Genomic DNA, 22,667 nt, shown 5'->3' on the forward strand with positions numbered 1-22,667 from the left:
TTCTTCAAAAAAGTCCTTGGAGCTGGATTTGTGGCAAAGCAGGTAAAGCTACCACTTATAAAAGTGGCATCCCGGGGGCTGGCACTGTGGCATAGCAGGTAAAGCCATGGCCTGCAGTGCTGGCATCCCATACAGGTGCCGGTTCAAGACCCGGCTGCTCCACTTCCAATAAATTAAAATATATATATTTTTTGGGGCCGGCACTGCGGCATAGTGGGTAAAGCCGCCGCCTGCAGTGCCGGATTCCCATATGGGCACCAGTTCTAGTCCCGGCTGCTCCACTTGGGATCCAGCTCCCTGTTCAGATACCTGGGAAGCAGCAGAAGATGGCCCAAGTCCTTGAGCCCCTGCCACCAATGTGGGAGACACAGAAGAACCTCCTGCCTCCTGGCTTCAACCTGGTCCAGCCTTGACTGTTGTGGCCATTTGGGGAGTGAAATAGCGTATGGAAAATCTCTCTCACTTCCTCTAACTTTCAAATATATAAATAAATCTTTTAAAAAATCCCTATATTTTTGAGAAACATACTAATGTATAGGATTTGCTTCCTAAAAATTCAGGAGTAGAAGCTGGTGTTGTGGTACAAATAAGTTAAACATGCACTTGCAACCCTGGCATCCCATACTGAAGTGATGGTTCAAATTCCAGTTACTCTGCTTCTGATACAGCTAATGGGCCTGGAAGGCAGCAAATGATGGGTCAAGTGTTTGGGTCCCTGGCACCCATGTGGGAGCCCCAGATGGAGTTCCTGGCTCCTGATTCTAGCCTAGCCCAGTCCTGGCTGTTGCAAACATTTGGGAAGTTAAATAGTAGATGGAGATTAATCTTTCTTTCCCCTGCTCTCTCTGACATTCCACCTTTCAAATAAAAATAAATAAATCTAAAAAAAAATGGGACTGGCATTGCAAGGTAGTGGGTAAAGCCACCCATATGGGTGCCAGTTCAAGTCCTGGCTGCTACACTTCTAATCCAGCTCTCTGCTAAGGCCTGGGAAAGCAGTAGAAGATGGCCCAAGTCCTTGAGCCTCTGCACTCTCGTGGGAGACCTGGAAGAAGCTCCTGGCTCTGAGCTTCAGGTAGGCATAGCTCCAGCCGTTGTAGCCATCTGGGGAGTGAACCAGCAGATGGAAGACTTCTCTCTCTCTCTGCCTCTGTTTCTCTGTAACTCTGCCTTTTGAATAAATAAATAAATCTTTTAAAAAAAAAAAGATTCCTCATAGGATTAACAGTTTTCCTGGGCACACATATAAGCCAGTCCTATGGGGCCGGTGCCGTGGCGCAGTAGGTTAATCCTCTGCCCGCAATGCTGGAGCATCCCATATGGGCACTGGTTCTAGTCCCAGCTGATCCTCTTCCAATCCAGCTCTCTGCTGTGGCCTGGGAAAGCAGTAGAAGATGGCCCAGATCCTAGGGCCCCTACACCCACATGGGAGACCAGGAAGAAGCACCCGGCTCCTTACTTCGGATAGGTGTAGCTCTGGCCGTTGCAGCCATTTGGGGAGTGAACCAACAGAAGGAAAACCTTTCTTTCTGTCTGTCTCTCTCTGTCTGTAACTCTACCTCTCAAATAAATAAATAAAATCTAAAAAAAAAAAAATGCAGTCCTAAGATAATTAATATAACTTGTCTTTTTGTTTAAGAAAGAGAGTCTCTCTTGGTAATTTTTTTTTTTTTTTTTTTTTTGACAGAGTGGACAGTGAGAGAGAGAGAGAGACAGAGAGAAAGGTCTTCCTTTGCTGTTGGTTCACCCTCCAATGGCTGCCGCGGCTGGCGCACCGCGTTGATCCAAAGCTAGAGCCAGGTGCCTCTCCTGGTCTCCCATGCAGGCGCAGGGCCCAAGCACTTGGGCCATCCTCCACTGCACTCCAGGGCCACAGCAGAGAGCTGGCCTGGAAGAGGGGCAACCGGGACAGAATCCGGCGCCCCAACTGGTACTAGAACACGTGGTGCCGCACCGCAGACGGAGGATTAGCCTAGTGAGCCATGACGCCGGCCACTAAAATGTTTTAAAAATTACCAAGAGGCGCCAGCCACTAAAATGGTTTAAAAATTACCAAGAGGCGCCATGGCTCACTAGGCTAATCCTCCGCCTTGCGGTGCCGGCACACCGGGTTCTAGTCCTGGTCAGGGCACCGGATTCTGTCCTGGTTGCCCCTCTTCCAGTCCAGCTCTCTGCTGTGGCCAGGGAATGCAGTGGAGGATGGCCTAGGTCCTTGGGCCCTGCGCCCGCATGGGAGACCAGGAGGAAGCACCTGGCTCCTGGCTTCGGTTCGGTGCAGCATGCCAGCCATAGCAGCCATTTGGGTGGTGAACCAACAAAAGGAAGACCTTTCTCTCTGTCTCTCTCTCTCTCTCTCACTGTCTAACTTTGCCTGTCAAAAAAAAAAAAAAAAAATTTAGTGTGGAACATTTTCTGTACACACATATACAAAAGAAAACACGTTATATATGCTATGAGGAAGATATACAGGATGTTATGAGAGAGAACAACATAAAATGAGGTCTTTATGTCTATCAATATAAACATAAAATGAGGTATTTCATCCACTGGAACTCCTGGCTTCAGACAGGCTTAGCTCCAGCCGTTGTGGCCATTTGGGGAATGAACCAGCGATGGAAGACCTCTCTCTCTTTCTTTTCTCTACCTCTCTCTGTAACTCTTTCAAATAAATAAATCTTTAAAAATGAAATGGGCAAAAGGATCTGAAAGAGGTTGTTTTTTTTTGTTTGTTTGTTTTGTTTTGTTTTTTACAGGCAGAGTTAGAGAGAGAGAGAGAGAGAAAGTTCTTCCTTCCATTAGTTCACCCCCCAAATGGCTGCCACGGCCGGCGCACTGTGCCAATCCGAAGCCAGGAACCAGGTGCTTCCTCCTGGTCTCCCATGGGGTGCAGAAACCAAGCACTTGGGCCATCCTCCACTGCCTTCCCAGGCCACAGCAGAGAGCTGGACTGGAAGAGGGGCAACCGGGACAGAATCTGGCACCCCAACCGGGACTAGAACCCGGGGTACCGGCGCTGCAAGGCGGAGGATTAGCCTAGTGAGCCGTGGCATGAAAGACGTTTTTCAAAAGAAATACAAATGGTCAGCAAACCCTGAAAAGATACTCAATATTAAAAAAATGCCCACATTCCATATCACAGGGTCTTGGTTCCAGCTCCTGACACCAGCTTCCTAGTAATGCAAACTTGGGTAGGCAGCAGGTGATAGCTCAAGTATATTGGGTTCCTGCCACCCATGTGGGAGACCTGGATTGAGTCCCTGGTTCCTGGTTTCAGCACAGCCCGGTCCTGGCCATTGTGGGCATTGGGAGAAGACCAGCAAATAGGATTTCTCTCTGTGTGTCTCTGATTCTGTGTCTCCCTTTGTCTGCCTCTCAAATAAATACGTAAAAATAAACAAGTAAAAATTTAAAAAGCAATTCCTTCATTTCTGATCCAGCTTCCTGCTAATGCACATCTTGGGAAGCCACAAATGATGGTCTACACATTTGGGTCCCTGCCATGCACATGAGGATTTGGATGGATTTTGGCCTGGCCCATCCCCAGCTGTTGCAGGCATTTGGATGGAAAATACCGTATTCTCTCTTTCCCCCTCTCTGACATTCTGCTTTTCAAATACACAAAATACATTTTAGCTCTTCTTCCAAATTTACAGTGATCCTCTGAACTCCAAAGCACTTTCTAAGTATACCACTCGGCATTTCTTAGATGTTGCCTATGTAAGTGATCTCTATATACATATGAGGGGGCTTCAAAAAATTAATGAAAAATGCACACTATTTTCTTTTTAATTTACATGAAATGCACAGAGACAGAGATAGCTGAAGATCTCCTACTTATTGGCTCACTTCCCAAATGCCCCCAACAGCTGGGGCTGAGTTGGCAGCAGCCAGGAGACAAGAGCTCAATCCAGGTCTCTCATGTGGGTGGCAGGGACTCAATTACTTGAGCCATCATCTGTTGCCTGCTAGGGTGCCTATTAGCAGGCAGCTAGAATCAGAAATGGAGCCAAGACTTGAACCCAGGAACTCTAAAATGGAATAGGCATCTCAAGCAGCATCTTAACAGCTGTACCAAACACTTGTCCCACATCACATCACCTTTTTTTCAATTTTTTTTTTTATTTCTTTTAAAGATTTATTTATTTGGGGGCCAGCACTACAACACAGTGGGTAAAGACATCACCTGCAGTGCCAGAATCCCATATGGGCACCTATTCGAGTCCCCGATGCTCCACTTCCAATCCAGTTTTATGCTGTGGCCTGGGAAAGCAGTGGAAGATGGCCCAAGTCCCTGGGCTCCTGCACCCATGTGGGAAGACCCGGCACAGCTCCGGCCATTGCGGCCATTTGGGGAGTGAACCAGCAGATGGAAGACTTTCTCTCTCTTTCTCTCTTTCTTTCTCTCTCTCTGCCTCTGCCTCTCTGTAACTCTGCCTTTAAATAAATAATTATTTAAAAAAATTTATTCATGTGTTCAAAAGTCGTAATTAGAGAGAGAAGGGAGACAGACAGTGATCTTCCATCTACTGGTTCACTTCCCAAATGGCTACAACAGCCAGAGCTGGGCTGATCTGAAGCCAGGAGCCAGGAGCTTCTTCTGGATCTCTCACATGGGTGCAGGGGCCCAAGTACTTGGGCTATCTTCTGCTGCTTTCCCAGGTGCACTTGCAGGGTGCTGAGTCAGAAGTGGGACAGGCAGGACTCAAACTGGTGATGCTGGTGTTGCAGGTGGTAGCTTTAACCACTATGCCATAGCACTGGTCCTGCCACCCACACAGGAGATGCAGATGGAGTTCTGGCTCCTGGTTTCTACCTGGCCCAGCCCCCAGCTGCTGTGGCCATTTGGGAAGCAAACCAGTGTATGGAAGATCTCTCCTCTTCTGTCTCTCTCTCTCTTACTCTGTCTTTCAAATAAATAAATGTCTTTTAAAAAAAACCACACTTCCCCAGTTTTTCAGAATATCCATATCTCTGGCCACTTACCCTTGTTGAACAGGCTGCAACTGCAAGATCACTTGGGTTTTAGTGTCTTCAGGGTTCTCCCCTTCATTTCCTTCTGTGGGTACCACAACCACATCCCCCACTGGGACGCTCACTTCTGCATTAGCCATCTTTCACATGAAGTCAAACAGCTGGGGCTGCTGTCAGAAACAAGAAGCACCAGTAATTTCATCTGTTTTGAAATGATGGAAACCACAGGAAGGTAATGTCAAGACGATGACTACCGATTCTATGCTTACCCCGGAGGTCATGGTCCTCTAAAAAGGACAGAAACTAGGAGAAGGAGCTGACATAGGCTCAGATCTTTCAGGAATGCCTTGGCACTCACTTGCTGTTACAGATTTTCTTAGTGTGACTCACCTAGTGATGAGCTGGAGCCAGCTCTATATGCTCTTGAGAACTCACTGTGTGCCTCTCATCTCAATGCAGAGTATAGTGACAGCAAGTTGGTAGACCGCGACAGCCATGTGTGAAATACACACACCACAGAAATTGACAAGCACTACAAACCAGGGTTTGTTCCTTTGTTTTCCAAAATGTGGATGCAGTCAACACAAGTCCCATCCCACTGCTCCTGGACAGTAGGAATGTTATCTATATTCTGTGAAGTTAGTCATAATACCTTACCAAGTGCTCTGTCTTCTGTAAATACTTAAAAAGAATCTGCTAATTAACTCAACTGATCTGGATGGTAAGGGGACTGATGACTGGCATTGGGAAGATCTCTAATAAAGGCTGAAGTCAATTTACACATGACATCTAGGAACTTCTTAATACCCCTTTGTCTCAGATTGAACACATATAATCTTCCACGACATCCTCACAGAGCTACTGAGGAAACCAGCGTCTAGCACCACGTACTCCTTGATTCTAAAGTAACTCAAAGCACGGCAGGTGTTGTGCAGCAGGTTGAGCTGCCACCTGGGATACCCAAGTGTGTCCCACATTGGAGTGCCTCATTCACGTCCCACCTATGCCATGCTTCTGATCTAGCTTCCTGCTAATATACCTGAGAGGCAGCAAATGATGGTCCAAGTACTTGGGTTCCTGCCACCCACATGGGAGACCCGAATGGAGTTCCTGGCCACTGGCTTCAGCCTGGCCTACTCCTGGCTGTTGGAGCATTTGAGAGTGAACCAGCAGATAGAAGATCTCTCCCTCTCTTCTCTCTCTCTGCCTTTCAAATAAACAAGAAAAAAAAAAAAAAGTAACTCAAAAGTATTGTCCCAATATTTAAAAAATATATATTTATTTTACTTATTTGAAAGGCAGAATTACAAAGAGAGAGGGAGAAACAAAGAGAAAAAGAGATCTTCCACCCAGTGGTTCACACCCCAGATGGCTGCAAAAGCTGAGGCTGGGCCAGAGGGAAGCCAGGAGCTTGGTACTCTACCCAGGTCTCATATGTGGGTGGCAGGGGTCCAAGTAATTGGTCCATCTTCCACTGCCTTCCCAGCAGCATTAGCAGAGAGCTGAATCAGAAGCAACGCAGCCAGGACTTGAACCAGCACTCCAACATGGGATGCCAACATTCCAGGTGGCAGCTTAATTTACTGCACTATATCACTGGTCCCCAATGTCCCAATCTTTTTTTTTTTTTTAGAAAACTTTTATTTAATAAATTTTGAAAGTACAACTTTTGGAGTATAGCGGTTTTTCCCCCCATAACTACCCTACCACCCACAAACCATCCCATCTCCTACTCCCTCTCCCATCCTATTCTTCATTAAGATTCATTTTTAATTATCTTCATATACAGAAGATCAACTTAGTATATACTAAGTAAAGATTTCAACAGTTTACACCCACACAGCACACAAAGTATAAAGTACTGTTTGAAGACTAGTTTTACCGTTAATTTGCATAGTACAACACATTAAGGACAAAGGTCCTACATGGGGAGTAAGTGCACAGTGACTCCTGTTGTTGATTTAACAATTGACACTCTTATTTATCGTCAGTAGTCACCCAAGGCTCTTGGTATGAGCTGCCAAGGCTATGGAAGCCTCTTGAGTTCACAAACTCCGACCTTATTTAGACAAGGCCATAATCAAAGTGGAAGTTCTCTCCTCCCTTCAGAGATTGGTACCTCCTTCTTTGATGGCCCATTCTTTCCTCTGGGATCTCACTCACAGAGATCTTTCATTTAGGTCATTTTCTGCCACAGTGTCTTGGCTTTCCCTGCCTGAGAAACTCTCATGGGCTTTTTAGCCAGATCCAAATGCCTTAAGGGCTGATTCTGAGGCCAGAATGCTGATTAGGGCATTTGCCATTCTATGAGTCTGCTGTGTATCGCGCTTTCCATGTTTGGTAATTCTCTCCTTTTTAATTGTATAAATTATTATTAACAGACACTGGTCTTATTTATGTGATCCCTTAAACACTTAATCCTATCTTTAAGATCAATTATGGGCCAGCACCGCGGCTAATCCTCCGCCTGTGGTGCCGGCACCCCGGGTTCTAGTCTCGGTTGGGGCGCCGGATTCTGTCCTGGTTGCCCCTCTTCCAGTCCAGCTCTCTGCTGTGGCCCGGGAGTGCAGTGGAGGATGGCACAGGTCCTTGGGCCCTGCACCCACATGGGAGACCAGGAGAAGCACCTGGCTCCTGGCTTCGGATCAGTGCGGTGTGCCAGCTGCAGCCTGCTGACTGCAGCAGCCATTGGGGAGTGAACCAACAGAAAAGGAAGACCTTTCTCTCTGTCTCTCTCTCTCACTGTCCATTCTGCCTGTCCAAAAAAAAAAAAAAAAAATCAATTATGAACTTACACTGATCACTTTAGTAAGATGGCATTGGTACATGCCAACTTAATGGGATTTGGAGTCCCATGGCATGTTTCTAGCTCTACAATTAGGATTAAGTCCGAGTGAGCATGTGCTGTACTGTACATCTCCTCCCTCTCTTATTCCCACTCTTATTTTAACAGGGATCAATTTTCAGTTAACTTTAAACACCTAAGAATAATTGTGTGTTAATTAAAGAGTTCAACCAATGGTATTAAGTAGAAAAAGAAAATACTAAAAAGAATTAAAATAGTAAGCTGTTCCTTGACTGGACAAGGGCTGATCAAGACATTGTTTCTCATAGTGTCAGGTTCACTTCTGCAGGTTTCCTTTGAGGTGCTCAGTTAGTTGTCACAGATCAGGGAGAACATATGATATTTGTCCCTTTGGGACTGGCTTATTTCTCTCAGCATGATGTTTTCCAGATTCCTCCATTTTGTTGCAAATGCATTGTCCCATATTAATGAAAACAGAAGGCGCCAGGATATTCTGCATCTGTTAGTCTTCACAGTTATAAAGAGAGAATCACTTAAGAAAAGTATAAGTAAGAGTACAGCCATATTTACTTCAATATGTGAGTATGTGAAGACCACTTGGACTGTGCCTGAACAAAGCAGGCACACAATGCATGCAAACTAGAATACGTAACTGGTAGTCAGACGACTTAATTTACACTTCAACTCTGCCACAGTGCCTGTTTGCCTGTAATATACATACTTAGGAATGGCATTTAAAGTCTCCCTCATTGATCTCAAGATACTTCTCCAGTCTTACATACAACTACTCATATCCCAAATATTTTAAGCTCTAGCCATAGCAATCACCCACTGCTCTCTGAACATATGATAATATACTTGCAGGTTTCTGTGCATTTGAGGAGAGCACTTGGCATAATAGTTGAGATCCCCGCTTGAGATACCTGTATCCCATTATCAGACTGGATTCAAGTCCTAGCTCCATTCCTGATGCCAGTTTCTTGTTAGTGCACCTCCCAGGAGGCACCCAGTGATGGTCCATGTATTTGGGTCTCTACCACCCATGTGAGAGACTTAGATTGGCCTGGTCCAGACCTGGCTGTTGTGGGCATCTGAGGAGTGAACCAGCAGATGGAAAACATCTCTCTCTTTTTGCCTTTCAAAAAAATACAATTAACTGTACCTACACTGCATCCTCTATGTGGACAGGTGCTCTGTCTTCTCTAAAAATCTGTGTACCCCCTCCCATAGTACAAGTTAGCCACTTTTTTAATTTTTAAAGACTTTCTTTAAAGATTTATTTTCATTTATTTTAAAGTCAGAGTTAGAGCAGGAGAGGCAGAGGGACAGAGAATTTTCCATCCTCTAGTTCACTCCCCAAATGTTCACAATGGCCAGGGCTGGACCAAGCCAAGGCCAAGAGTCAGGGGCTTTATCTGGGCCTCCCACATGGGTGCAGGGGCCCAAACACTGGGGCCATCTTCCACTGCTATTCCCAAGTAGGGAGCTTGATCAGAAGTGGAGCAGCCAGGACTCAAACCAGCACCTATATGGAAGGCCAGTGTTGCAGGCAGCGACTTTACCCACTACACCACAATGTCAGTTCCCCCATCAATCCTTTTTTTTTTTTTTTTTTTTTTGACGGGTAGAGTCAGACAGTGAGAGAGAGAGAGAGAAAAGTCTTTTTCCATTGGTTCAACCCCAAGTGGCCACTTTCAGGGACATTAGCAGGGAGCTGGATGTGAAGTGGCACAGCCAGGACACAAACCGGCACCCATATGGGACACCAGCATTGTAGGCGGCAGCCTTATCCACTATGCCACATTGCCTGGTTCAATTAATTTTTGTTTGTACATGACCTAGTTAAAGTTCCTCATATCTGGCTTCTATTTTTGCCCTTTATGATTCTCACATGTGAACCTTTTGCCAAGGAGGATGCTGTGGCACAGTGGATTAAGCCACCTCTTGAGAAAGAGAGAGATCTTCCATCCACTGGCTCACTCCCCAAATGCGTGCAGCAGCCAAGGCCAGGCCGGGCCGGGCCGAAGCTAGGAGCCTAGAACTCCATCCAGGTCTCCTACATTCCCTTCCTTTTTGTCTACTTCTTCTGGCGACTGCTTTCACACTCCACTTCTTTTTTTGTTTGTTTGTTTGACAGGCAGAGTGGACAGTGAGAGAGAGACAGAGAGAAAGGTCTTCCTTTTGCCATTGGTTCACCCTCCAATGGCTGCGCTGCGGCCAGCGCACCGCGCTGATCCGAAGCCGGGAGCCAGGTGCTTCTCCTGGTCTCCCATGCAGGCGCAGGGCCCAAGGACTTGGGCCATCCTCCACTGCACTCCCAGGCCACAGCAGAGAGCTGGCCTGGAAGAGGGGCAACCGGGACAGAATCCGGTGCCCCAACCGGGACTAGAACTCAGTGTGCCGGTGCCGCAAGGCTGAGGATTAGCCTATTGAGCCACGGCACCGGCCCACACTCCACTTCATGTGGAGGTCTTCTGTGACTTCCTCATGTGAATCTGAGCTGGTGTTCTTCCTCCCTCAGCACTTGCAGTACCCTAGCATAACCACCACTCTGTCCACCTCTCCCCATCAGACTGTATATCCTGGGAAAGCAAGGACTGCTTTTCTTTCTTATTATTTGAGAGGCAGAGAGAAAGAGACAAAAGGAAAACTCCTATTTTTAAATGCCCATAACAGATAAGGTTGGGCCAGGCCAGAGCCAGAAACTCAATTGAGGTCTCCCACCTAGGTGTTAAGGACTCAACTCCTTGAGCCATCACCTGCTGCCTCCCAGAGTGTACATTAACAGGAATCTGGAGTCAGGAGTAAAGCAAGGACTTGAACCCAAACACTAATATGGGATGCAAGCATGCAAATTGGTATCTTAAACCACTAGGTCAAATGCCTGCCCCAGAACTGCTTTTCTTATTCAGCAGCTCCCCTATGCCTAGCACAATTCCCAAATGGCCACGATGGCCAAGGCTGAGCCAGGCCAAAGTCGGAGCCAGAACTCCATCTGGGTCTCCCATGTGGGTGGCAAGGGCCCAACTACTTGAGCCATCATCTACTGCTTTCCCAGGAGCATTAACAGGGAGCTATATTAGAAGCAGAACTCAAACAAGTGCTCCAATATGGGACGTCAACATCGCAGGCAGCGGCTTAACCTGCTGTACCACAGGCTGGAACTATTTTGGATGTGGCTCCTTGCTAATGTACCTGGGAAAGCAGAAAATGATGGCTCAAGTACTTGAGTCCATGTCACCTATGTGGGAGACTTGGATGGAGTTTCTGGCTCCTGGCATCATCCTGGCCCATCCCTGGCTGCTGTGGGCATTTGGGGAATGAAACAGTAGATGGGAAGATCTGTCTCTTCCTGCCACTATCTTTCAAATAAGTAAATAACCTGAAAAAATTATCTTCATCAAGCTAACATTTATTAGACACCTAAATACTGCTCTGTTACTATGACATATTTAACTTAAATGATCTTCTCTGATAATCTCTCAGCTTAGAGGAACAGCCAGAACATTCCTCTTGTGTTGTAAGATTTGGGAGGATAAGGAATAAAATAAGACTTTTTATTGAGGAAGGTATTAATGAGGAAGCTAGCCAATCACTTAAGCAGAACATCACAAAGGGGACTCAACCTTAGCGTGGAAGACTGAAATTATAAGCATCCTTCTAATTCTGCTTCCATAGCCCATTATTTAGCTAAGCCAAGCCACTGATTTTTAAATTTTTTGAAAGTACCTTTTTGGAGTAAGAAATATTCCATAAATTTGCTACATGCTAATACTAGCTTTTGAAAATTTAAAGCACCTTTTTTGGGGGGAGGGAGTCATAAGTTGACAGCTATTTATTACTCCAAAAAAGTACTATAAATTTTAAAAACTTAGCAGCTTAGGTAAATTAATGGGTTATAGAAGCACAATTAGAAGGATGCTTCTCATCTCAACCTTATACCCTAAGATTGAGTCCCCTCTAAGACATTCTGAATAAATGGTTGACTAGCTTGATTAATGCTTCCTCAGTAGGAACTCATATTTTACTTCTGACCCCTCCCACACCTTGGAACCCAAGAGGAATGTGCTGGCTGTTCTTCTAAGCTTCTGAGAGTTTATCAGAGAAGACAATAACCATTCACAATGCTCAGTTTCAGAGACAGGAGTCTGATTCAACATGGCAATTCATTTATTCTTTAGGGAAGCAGGTTTGGGTTGAATATCTTCATTACCCTAAATACTATCTTCCTAGTGATAGAAACCAGCTCTGTAGACTACACTGGCTTAAATGGAAGGTCATCTCTTAAGAGTCTAATGTAAACTGAAAACTAGCTCTTGTTTATAGCAACAAAAACTCTGGAGGCAAGATGGGGGAGTTGGTCCTCTGGGTGTTTTGTGGAAGGGACCCTAGAGTATACACGGTGAAATCACACATTTCGTAATTCTAGGGGAATGCACACAAAGGAAGTATGTCAAATTTTTAAGAAAAGAATTATTTTGTAGTTACTTACAAAGACAAAAAGGATGTGTTCAAAGTAAGCACATAATTGCTCACATACGCTCTCAGAACATTAAACAAGTGATATCTGACCTATTTGGATTATCAATTTTTGTGTCTTGAAAGCCAACGTCTGAAATATGACAAGGTGCTAGGTTTGAAGTAACCACAGGTGTCACATGATTGCAGGAACACTGAAACTGGGAGTTGAAAAGAATAAATGCCAAACAATCTGAAGTTTTCTAACTCCAAAATGTGTTCCTACTCGAACTTTTGTAGACTGCCTATTCTCAAGAAATTTCCAAATTAAAAAACCTATTATTACTTAAAAGTCAAAACTCCCAGACCCCAGGCCAGTGTTGTAGTGTACCTACCCGATATGGGCGCTGGTGTGAGTCCCAGCTGCTCTACTTCCAATCCCGCTCCCTGCTAATATGCCTTGGAAACCAGCAAAGGGTAGCCTAAGTGCTTGGACCCCTGCACCCATGTGGGAGACCCAGATGAAGCTCCAGGCTTCAGTCCGACCTGCCCCAGCCGTTGTGGCCATTTGGGGAGTGAAATAATGGATGGAACATCTCTTTCTCTGTCCCTCGCTCTCTTAAAAAAAAATAAAAATAAAAAACTCTCGGTCCCATCCCTGTTTCCTCCTCATACTTTTAGTATGTGATCCAGAGTGCTACCAAATGTAACAAAGCCAACAGATTACATAGAATCACAGTGGGGGAAGCATCCAGAGCAAACGAAGTCCCTTGTAAATCACAGAATGGAGAGACACTAAGTAGGTGTTTGGGGAAAAGCAATGGGATAGAGAGTTCTTTGGAGAATCATCCCATTAGAGTCCAGGAGACTTCTCCTTAGGGCAGGACCAAAGTGAGGGCCAAACTTAATAGAAGTTAGCTATTCAATGTGTTGGCTAAAGTAAATGATTGAAAAGGGAATCATTTAAGTCAGTAGACATTAAGTATAACTAATTTGTATACAACTTAGGAGAGACGATCTAACAATAAGTTCCCCAAATGCACTTCAGGAACTCTCAGAAGAGAATCCCTCTAAGCTTACAATTATCCAGTAGTCCCTTTCCCTAACCCTGCAGGCAAAGAGGAAAACCACATTTCACAAAAAAACTTCAAAGCTCTTGTTAAGAAGTGGTTTTGAAAATTCTCTCATTTGTTTAAAGAACCCAGGGCTCCCCTGCTTCTCGAACAGCCAAGCCGCCTTCTGATGGGAACATCAAGCCGCACGCGTCTTACTCTGGGGGCCACTGGCCAAGACACGCAGTCACGCGCTGCTCTCACCTCTCCTTACCCCTCCAGTACACACCTGGCCCAGCCCTGTGTCAAAGCAGGGGCACCTTCATCTTTCCCTCAGTTATCTTCCCTCCAGCCCCCGGTACACCGGACTGCCCTCCTCTCCACCGGGAGCTGCTCCAATCTCCCCCGGCCCCCCAGACCCCGACCCTCCTCACTCCTTCCTTCCGCCCCCGCATCTGTGGGAAGGCCCAGGCCTGCCCACTGTCCCTGGGAGCGCCTCTTCCTAGTCCCCCCATCACCGGGAGAGCAGCAGGCGCCTTTCCCTCTGACTGAATGCCGAGGCCTCTAACGCGCCCTCCGGGGACGCCTGGACCCTCCCAGCCTCAGAACCCGGTCCCTGTCTCGCTCCCCGCCGAGACTGCCCAGGGTCTCCTCGCGGGCCGGCATCCGCGCTCCCCTAACCTATCGCTCCCCTCCCCCTGGGCGGGACCCAGGCCTCTACCCGGATCCTCACGCAAGGGCCGGTGCTCCCCTGGACCCCGCCTTTTGGGGATCCCCCAAGCTCTGCGGACCCCTCGCCCAGGCCCTGGGCGCCCAGGCCTCAGTCCGGAGTCGCTCTGGCCCCTGCTGGCCCCTTGGCCGAGGACTTCCGGGACCCTCGGTCCGGGGGCGCCGGCTCCCCCCCCCCACCCCAGCGCAGGGCTCGCCGGCCCCGCCGCCCTCGGACCAGGGCCGGAGCCCGAGCGGCGCGGACGGCCGCGCTGGGGGCGGCCCGGCCGCTCGGGCGGACCCAGCGGCAGCGTCCCCCCACCCCCCCGCGGCGCCGCGACGTCCGCTCGCTCCCCGGCGGCGGCGGCGGCACGCACAGGGCGTGGGGAGGCGCCCGCGGAGGCAGCAGCCCCCCGCCCCCTGCGCGCCCGCCCGCCCTCGCCGGCCGCCGCGCGGCCCCCGCGCCCGCCCCCCCGCCCCCACCCCACCCCGCGCCCGCGCCCGCGCGCCCACCCCTCCCCCTCCTCACCGTCTCCGTCGGGCGGGCGGGCGGCGAGCGGCCAGGGCGGGCGGGCGACGGAGCATGCGCAGAGGCCGCCACGGCTGGTACCGCCACCGCCGCCGCCAGGCCGGGCTTCAACACTTCCGGCCGCCGCCGGCGGCGAGCCGGCGCCTTAAAGGGGACGCGTCCCTATTGCCGGACCCGCCGCGAACAGCCCTCAGCAGCGGGATTTGGACTTTACCCTAGCGAAAGTCTTCGTGCAGCGTTGGAAAGGTCGCTAAGGACCCCAGTAACTCTTCTTTCTGCACTTTCATAGCTAAGGAAAAATAAGACCCAAAAGAAGGCGCCACCATAACTGGGGACCAAGCCAGATTTCTCGACTCCTCTGGAGGACTCTGCCCATTCTACTTTCCCAAACCCTGTTTAAGGACGCTCCTAGCTGATCAGACCTTCGAGTTGCGATCCAGCTATGAATTTGGAGTCAGGAGCTCCGCCTGAGCCTACCTCAGTAACTGGTCGCGAGCCCCTGAGGTGTTCTGACCCAGGCCTGGCGCAAGGCTCTCGTGCCTGTGGGGTTCTGGGTTCAGATGCTGACTTTGTTGGAAGTTCCTTGACGGTCGAAGCCTGTGGCATGTCATGTGAGTGTTCAGAGGAGTGACCCTCGAGGCCGGTAAGAGTGACCTTTCGGTGGTCAGGCCTTGGCCTGGTGTGGTGTAATCCCACAGCGACCCTACCTGGTAGGATTCTTTTCACTCCTGTTTTACAGATCAGGAAGAACGGGAAGTAAGAGAAGCGAACTAATCCCTCAAGGTCGTGTAACTTGGAAATGGTGAGGCCAGGAGCGTCCCTTCCTTCTCCAGAGTCCTTGGGGATCGCCACCGACATGTTGCTGTTTTACTGAGAACAAGTGAGAGGGCCGGCGCTGTGGCATAGGGGGTAAAGCCCCCGCCTGCAGTGCCTACATCCCATGTGGCCGCCGGTTCGAGATCTGGCTGCTCCACTTCCGATCCAGTTCTCTGCTGTGGCCTGGGAAAGCAGTGGAAGATGGCCCAAGGGCTTGGGCCCCTGCACCCACGTGGGAGACCCGGAAGAAGCTCCTGGCTTCGGCCCAGTTCCAACCGTTGTGGCCATCTGGGGAGTGAACCAGCAGATGGAAGACTTTTCCCTTTCTCTCTGCCTCCCTGTAACTCTGCCTTTCAAATACACAAATAAATAAATAAAAAAGAAAAACAACAACAAATGAGCTGGTGGTAGCCAGGCCCTTTTGAGAGGGGAAGGAGAAACTCCTCCTCTTTGCCTCTCCTGTGCCCTACAGTTCTGCTTTCTGTTCCCTCTGAAGAGACTACAAGTTCTTGATTCACGGAAAGGCCAGGCAGCCAGAGTCACAACTGGATTTAACCGTGAACAACCCGGGGCCAGCGCTGTGGCGCAGCAGGTTAAGCTGCAGTCTGCAGTGCCGGCATCCATATGAGCGCAGGTTCAAGTCCTGGCTGCTCCACTTCCCAGCCAGGTCCCTGCTGATGTTCCCGGGAAAGTAGCTAGAAGATGGCTCAAGATGGTCCCTGCTACCCACGGGGAGACCTGGAAGAAGCTCCTGGCCCCTCACTTTAGCCTGGCCCAGTCCTGACCATTTAGGCCAGTTGGAAGATCTGTCTTTCTCTGTAGCTCTGCCTTTCAAATAAATCTTTTAAAAAAGAAAAAGAAATAATAAGAGTGAACAACCTGAATTCTAACTATGACCTTAGCAATTCAAGGATCTTGGCCAAGTCAAAGCTCCCCTTAAAACATCAGTGCTGGGACCAGCACTGTGCCATAGCAGGTAAGGCTGTCGCCTGCAGTGCTGGCATCCCATATAGGTGCTAGTTCGAGTCCCAGATGCTCCACTTCCCATCCAGCTCTCTGCTATGGCCTGGGAAAGCAGTAGAAGATGGCCCAAGTGCTTGGACCCCTGCACCCATGAGGAAGACCTGGAAGAAGCTCCTGGCTTCAGATGGGCCTAGCTCCAGCCATTGTGGCCACTTAGGGAATGAACCAGCGGATTGAAGACCTCTGTCTCTTGCCTCTACCTTTCAAATAAATAAATCTTTATTAAAAAAAAAATTGCTGCCCTATGGTGCAGGCACTGTGGCATAGTATGAAAGACCTCTCTCTCTGTAACTGACTTTGAAATAAATAAATCTTTAAAAAAAAACACCTTTGGTTTCCTCATCTATAAAATACAGTTATCCCACTGTGTTTCCAGTATGTATGGACGCAGTTACCAAGATGGAAAAAGGAGACTCACTACCAGTGTTGGGATTTTTTAGTTTGGTTTTTGGTTTTTGTTTTTTTATATTTATTTTACATATTTAAAAGGCAGAGTGACAGAGAGAGAGAGAGACAGATCTTACATCCACTGGTTTATTCCCCATATGACCACAACAGCCTGGATTCCCTTTAGGTCTCCCATGTGGGTGGCAGGGTCTCAAGTACTGAGGCCGACTTCCACTGCCTCCCCAGGCTCCTTAGCCAGAGCAGTTGAGACCTGAACCAGCGTTCATTCCAGATGCCGGTGTAGGAAGCAGCAGCTTAAACCACAGGGCCACAGCACTGGCCCAGGATCTGTTCTTATGACCGAGAACTTACACATTAGTAGGTGATTTTGAATGTAAAAGGACCTGGCCATAACCAGATTCTTGTGTAAATTGTTCCTTAGCATTAACATCTATGATCTTTTGATTATGTCGAATACAGTCCTTGAACCTTGGCTACAACACTGTTCCTGCCTCCCAGGAGCTCTTGGCCCACACTCTATGGAGACATAATTGTAAACAGATACAGGGAAGCTGGCTCTGTGGCTTTAGTAGGTTAATCCTCCGCCTGTGGCGCCAGCATCCCATATGGGCACCAGATCGTGACCCAGCTGCTCCTTTTCCGATCCAGCTCTCTGCTATGGCCTGGGATAGCACTGGAAGATGGTCCAAGTGCTTGGGCCCCTGCACCCGTGTGAGAGACCCAGAAGAAGCTCTTGGACAGGACAGTGTGAGCAGTGTTATATCCTAGAGATACAGACCAAGCACTGTCCCAAGAAGATTCCAGAAAGGCTTCATTGAGGAGGAAGCATTAGAGCCAGATCCCAGAGGATGAGTAGAGGTTCATCAAAGAGAAAAGTGAGGAAGAACAACATATTCAAAGATAAAGAATAAATGATGGGGCTGGCCCCGCGGCTCAATAGGCTAATCCTCCACCTGTGGCGCCGGCACCCCAGGTTCTAGTCCCGGTCCGGGTGCCAGATTCTGTCCCGGTTGCCCCTCTTCCAGGCCAGCTCTCTGCTGTGGCCAGGGAGTGCAGTGGAGGATGGCCCAAGTACTTGGGCCCTGCACCCCATGGGAGACCAGGATAAGTACCTGGCTCCTGCCATCGGATCAGCGCGGTGAGCCGGCCACAGCACGCCGGCCGCGGCAGCCACTGGAGGGTGAACCAACAGCAAAGGAAGACCTTTCTCTGTGTCTCTCTCTCTCTCTCACTGTCCACTCTGCCTGTCAAAAAAAAAAAAAAAAAAAAAAAAAAAGGTATGTACTGGTTAGGAGAAAGACCAGGAAAATGAGCTATGAAGAGAATGCTATCACCCAGGCCAGAAAGAGTAAGGGCCTCACCCAGGATGAAGCTGGCCCCCATCAGCAGTGAAGTGTCTTAGGCTGCGTTAAAAATGACAAAGGCAGGCCGGCGCCGCAGCTCACTAGGCTAATCCTCCGCCTGTGGCGCCAGCACACCGGGTTCTAGTCCCAGTCTGGCGCCAGATTCTGTCCCGGTTGCTCCTCTTCCTGTCCAGCTCTCTGCTGTCCCGGGAGTGCAGTGGAGGATGGCCCAAGTCCTTGGGCCCTGCCAGGAGAAGCACCTGGCTCCTGGCTTCAGATCAGCGCGGTGTGCTGGCCGCAGCGGCCATTGGGGGGTGAACCAACGGAAAAAAGGAAGACCTTCCTATCTGTCTCTCTCTCTCACTGTCCACTCTGCCTGTCAAAAAAAAAAAAAAAAAAAAAAGACAAAGGCAGATCCCTCACATTGGGTCTAGAGGTGGTTGCAAAGTTTCTCTATAAGCACGATTTGGAACTTAAATAAATCCCATGTGGCTGTGTCCAGTGGCATCTGTTTCTTTGCTTTTTTGGTGGTCATACCTCCTGGGTATTGGCTTCTTTTCTTTTACAAGCTTTAAACTCTCAAAAGACATCACCACACTTCAGGCACAGTTCTGAATTAGAACCAACAATGCCTAGCAACCAGCCAGTGAGGGTGGTGAGGGAGAGATCGGGCCAAGGATGACCCCATGTGAAGGCAGAGAGCAGGAAGACCTGGTTTGACTGGGGACTGGAGCAAAGTGGAAACGAGGCGTCGGTTTGGACTTGCTGAGTCAGGGTGTTCCTGGGACATCCGCATGAAGATGTCCACAGGAAGTGGGATGGACTTGTCTCGGGCAAAAGGTCTGGGCTGGGATTTGTAGATGGGACCATGAGGCCAAGGATGAATGAGGTCACCCAGGGAGAATATGCAGAGAGGGAGGGGCAGACACCCAAACCTGGCAAGCATCGAGACTTGAGGAACCTGCAGACAACCAGAAGTGGTCAGAAAGGTTGGGTCTCTGGACAGAGGGGAGAGAGGAAGTCCATGAGCAGGCAGAGCTGCAGACAAGGGGAGGACACCGCCAGTGTCAGAGGCTTCAGAGAGCTCAGGCGAGGAAGAAGTCCCTGGATTTGGCAGCTGTAGGTCAGTGCTGAGCCTCCTAGGGTGGGGTGACCCCTGAAATGGGAGAGGAGGCCAGACTGTGGAGGATCAAGTGGTAAAGTTAGAGGAGCAGAAACAGTGGAGACAGTGATTTTATTTTAAAATTTTATTTATTTATTTGAAAGTCAGAGTTACACAGAGAGAGATGAAGAGACAGAGAGAGGTCTTCCATCCGCTGGTTCACTCCCCAGTTGGCCGCAATGGTCGGAGCTGTGCTGATCCGAAACCAGGAGCCAAGAGCTAGCTTCCTTTTTTTTTTTTTTTTCTGATTTATTTTTATTTATTTATTTGAAAATCAGAGTTACACAGAGAGAGGAGAGGTCCTGCATCTGCTGGCTCACTCCTCAGCCAGCTGCAGCTGTGCCGATCTGAAGCCAGGAGCCTCCCCTGGGTCTCCCACGCGGGCGCAAGGGCCCAAGGACCTGGGCCACCCTCCACTGCCTTCCCAGGCCACAGCAGAGAGCTGGATCAAAAGTGGAGCAGCCAGGTCTCAAACTGGCACCCACATGGGATGCCAGCCCCTCAGGCCAGGGCATTAACCCACTGTGCTACAGCACCGGCCCTGAGCCAGGAGCTTCTTTTCCGGTCTCCCATGTGGGTACAGGGGCCCGAGGACTTGGGCCATCTTCTACTGCTTTCCTAGGCCATAGCAGGGTTGGATCAGAAGTGGAGCAGCCAGGACTAGAACCGACACCCATATGGGATGCCAGCACACTGCAGGCAGTGGCTTTACCCACTACGCCACAGCACCGGCCCCAGAGACAGTTCTTCATTATTTTTCTTTAAAAAGTTATTTTTATTTGAAAAGCTGAGTTACAGGGCAGGAGTTGGGGGAGTTGGGGGATGGGGATCTTCTGTCTGCTGGTTCACTCAAATGGCTGCACCAGCCAGGGCTGGGCCAGGAACTCCATCTAGGTCTCACACGTGGATGGCAGGAGCCCAGGCAATTGGGCCATCTGCCACTGCTCTCGCAGGTGAGTTAGCAGAGTGCTGCATCAGAAGCAGGGTAAGTGGGACTCAAACCACTGCTCTGATATGGGAGTGGCTGGCAAGGTTAGGAGGCCTCCGTGTAGGATGTCCAGGGTATCCTGGGCCCACCTTGGGTAGATTTTGGGTGTGAGTAGGACACAGGCACTTGGTGGCTCCAAAGCAGTTTGGAAACAGCAGGGAAACTGAGGGATGGTGATGCCCAGGCTTGTCAGCCCACAGGCCCTGCCCTAAGCCCCTCACCAACCTCACAACTAACCCCACTTCCTGTGGGAGGTTACCTAACATCTGTGTAGTGCCAGTGCCTGGGTAGAATCTGAACAAAGGCCCTCCAGAGCCCTTGCCCCTAATTATTCCTCCTCTGTGGGGCTCTTGTTCCTGGCTGAATGTTGAATCACATGGGGAGTTTACAAAGTACGCCAGGGGCCCACCCAGATGAACTTAGACAAGATCTCTGGGGATTGGATCTAGACATGAAGATTTTTTTTTAAATGTCCTTGGATGACCCTGATGGCCAGTTTGAGAACCACGGCTCTACTGGCTCCTTTTTTTTTTTTTTTTTTTTTTTTTTTTGACAGGCAGAGTGGACAGTGAGAGAGAGACAGAGAGAAAGGTCTTCCTTTTGCCGTTGGTTCACCCCTCAGTGGTTGCTGCAGCCAGCGCGTTGCGGCCGGTGCAACCCGCTGATCCGAAGCCAGGAGCCAGGTGCTTTTCCTGGTCTCTCATGGGGTGCAGGGCCCAAGCACCTGGGCCATGCTCCACTGCACTCCCTGGCCACAACAGAGAGCTGGACTGGAAAAGGGGCAACCAGGACAGAATCCAGCGCCCCAACCGGGACTAGAACCCGGTGTGCCAGCACCGCAGGCGGAGGATTAGCTTATTGAGCCGCAGCGCTGGCCTCTACTAGCTCTTCTTTTCTTTCTTTCTTTCTTTCTTTCTTTCTTTCTTTCTTTCTTTCTTTCTTTCTTTCTTTCTTTCTCTTTTTTTTTCTTTCTTTCTGTCTTTCTTTCTTTCTGTCTTTCTTTCTGTCTGTCTGTCTTTCTGTCTTTCTTCCTTCCTCCCTCCCTCCCTCCCTCCCTCTCTCTTTCTTTCTTTCTTTCTTTCTTTCTTTCTTTCTTTCTTTCTTTCTTTCTTTCTTTCTTTCTTTCTTTCTTTCTTTCTTTCTTTCTTTCTTTCTTTCTTTCTTTCTTTCTTTCTTTCTTTCTTTCTTTCTTTCTTTCTTTCTTTCTTTCTTTCTTTCTTTCTTTCTTTCTTTCTTTCTTTCTTTCTTTCTTTCTTTCTTTCTTTCTTTCTTTCTTTCTTTCTTTCTTTCTTTCTTCTCAGAGAGAGGGAGAGAGCTCCCAGTTGCTGGTTCACTCCCCAGATGCCTGTAACGTGCTCTCCCTCCCCCCCCATCACCACTGCTTCCCAGGATCCACATTAGCAGGAAGTTGGGTTCAGGAGCTGGAGCCAAGAACTGACCCTAGGAACTCTGGTGTGGGAAGCAGGTATTCTAAGGCCAATTTTTATTAGCATGTTTATTTCAGCAGCAGTAATACTATGATGCCAGGTCCTGCTTTAAACATTATATATTATTTAATCCCCACAAGGTACTAGTTAGAGTCCCATTTTACAGCCAGGAAAACTGAGGTTACATAGTGGACAAGTAGTACAGCCAGTCTGTGCCATGACCTAACCATGCTGATTTCCTGAGAGTAGCCTTGCACAGGAGGTTTTTTGTACATTTTGTGCGAGCGCTGTGCTCTGAGCGTTCCCGTAGGAGAAATTCCAAGTAGGGAACTTCCTTTCAAGTATGGCATGTTATCTCATTTTCCTGAGAGGGCAGGACAGGTTCAGTGCAGGTAAGTGGCACACCCTGGCTTACAAGGCAGAGAAGAAACAGAACTACCACTTCTCACGGAGCTGCTGATCCAAGCTCTGTGCCCGGCTAGCTTTTTCTCCTCCTGTAATGTTACCTTAAAAATTATTTATTCATTTAAAAGGTATAAATAGAGAGAGAGAAGGGGAGGGGAGAGAGAGAGAGAGAGAGAGGGAGATTGCTCTCCGTCTGCTGGTTCACTCCCCGAGTGGCTGCTTTGGCCAAGATTGAGCCAGGCCAAAGCCAGGAGCCAGGAGCTTCTTCCAGCTCTCCCACGTGGGTGCAGGATCCAAGGACTTGTTCCATCCTCTGCCGCTTTCCCAGGCACATTAGCAGGGAGCTAGATCGGAAGTGGAGCAGCCGGGACTCCAACCGGTGCCCATATGGGATTCCAGCAACACAGGTGGTGGCTTAACCTACAGTGCCACAGTTCTGCCCACCCCCACATCATTTCTATTTTTAAAATTATTATTCTTGGCTCCAGGCTCCTGGCTTTTGGTTAGTCCAGCCCTGGCCATTGCAGCCATTTGGAGAGTGAGCCAGAGGATGGAGGATCTCTCTCTCTCT

At 48.9% G+C, this 22,667-nt stretch overlaps 1 protein-coding gene and 1 long non-coding RNA gene across 10 annotated transcripts in view; one reads left to right on the plus strand and one right to left on the minus strand.

Moving 5' to 3' along the window:
* GMEB1 (glucocorticoid modulatory element binding protein 1) overlaps positions 1-14,642 on the minus strand; it is a 49,764-nt gene extending 35,122 nt beyond the window's left edge. For 2 of the 9 annotated variants that reach the window (XM_070078960.1, XM_051858080.2), the window contains exons 1-2: positions 14,525-14,636; positions 4,984-5,138 (exon numbers count right to left, since the gene is read on the minus strand). In XM_070078960.1, the coding sequence (XP_069935061.1) occupies positions 4,984-5,111 (128 nt within the window). In that variant the 5' untranslated portion in view covers positions 5,112-5,138; positions 14,525-14,636. Of the gene's footprint in view, positions 1-4,983; positions 5,142-6,010; positions 6,130-12,630; positions 13,642-14,524 lie in introns of those variants that run through there. The other 7 variants (XM_051858083.2, XM_051858079.1, XM_008265862.4 and 4 more) reach the window with 7 other exon arrangements.
* Positions 14,558-15,737, plus strand: LOC127493644 (uncharacterized). The gene is made up of 2 exons (XR_007924111.2): positions 14,558-15,167; positions 15,264-15,737. It is a non-coding gene; the product is annotated as an uncharacterized lncRNA (long non-coding RNA).
* Positions 15,738-22,667: the final 6,930 nt, after the last annotated feature.

The sequence above is a fragment of the Oryctolagus cuniculus genome, chromosome 7, assembly GCF_964237555.1.
Source record: "Oryctolagus cuniculus chromosome 7, mOryCun1.1, whole genome shotgun sequence".
Classification (NCBI taxonomy): Eukaryota; Metazoa; Chordata; class Mammalia; order Lagomorpha; family Leporidae; genus Oryctolagus; species Oryctolagus cuniculus.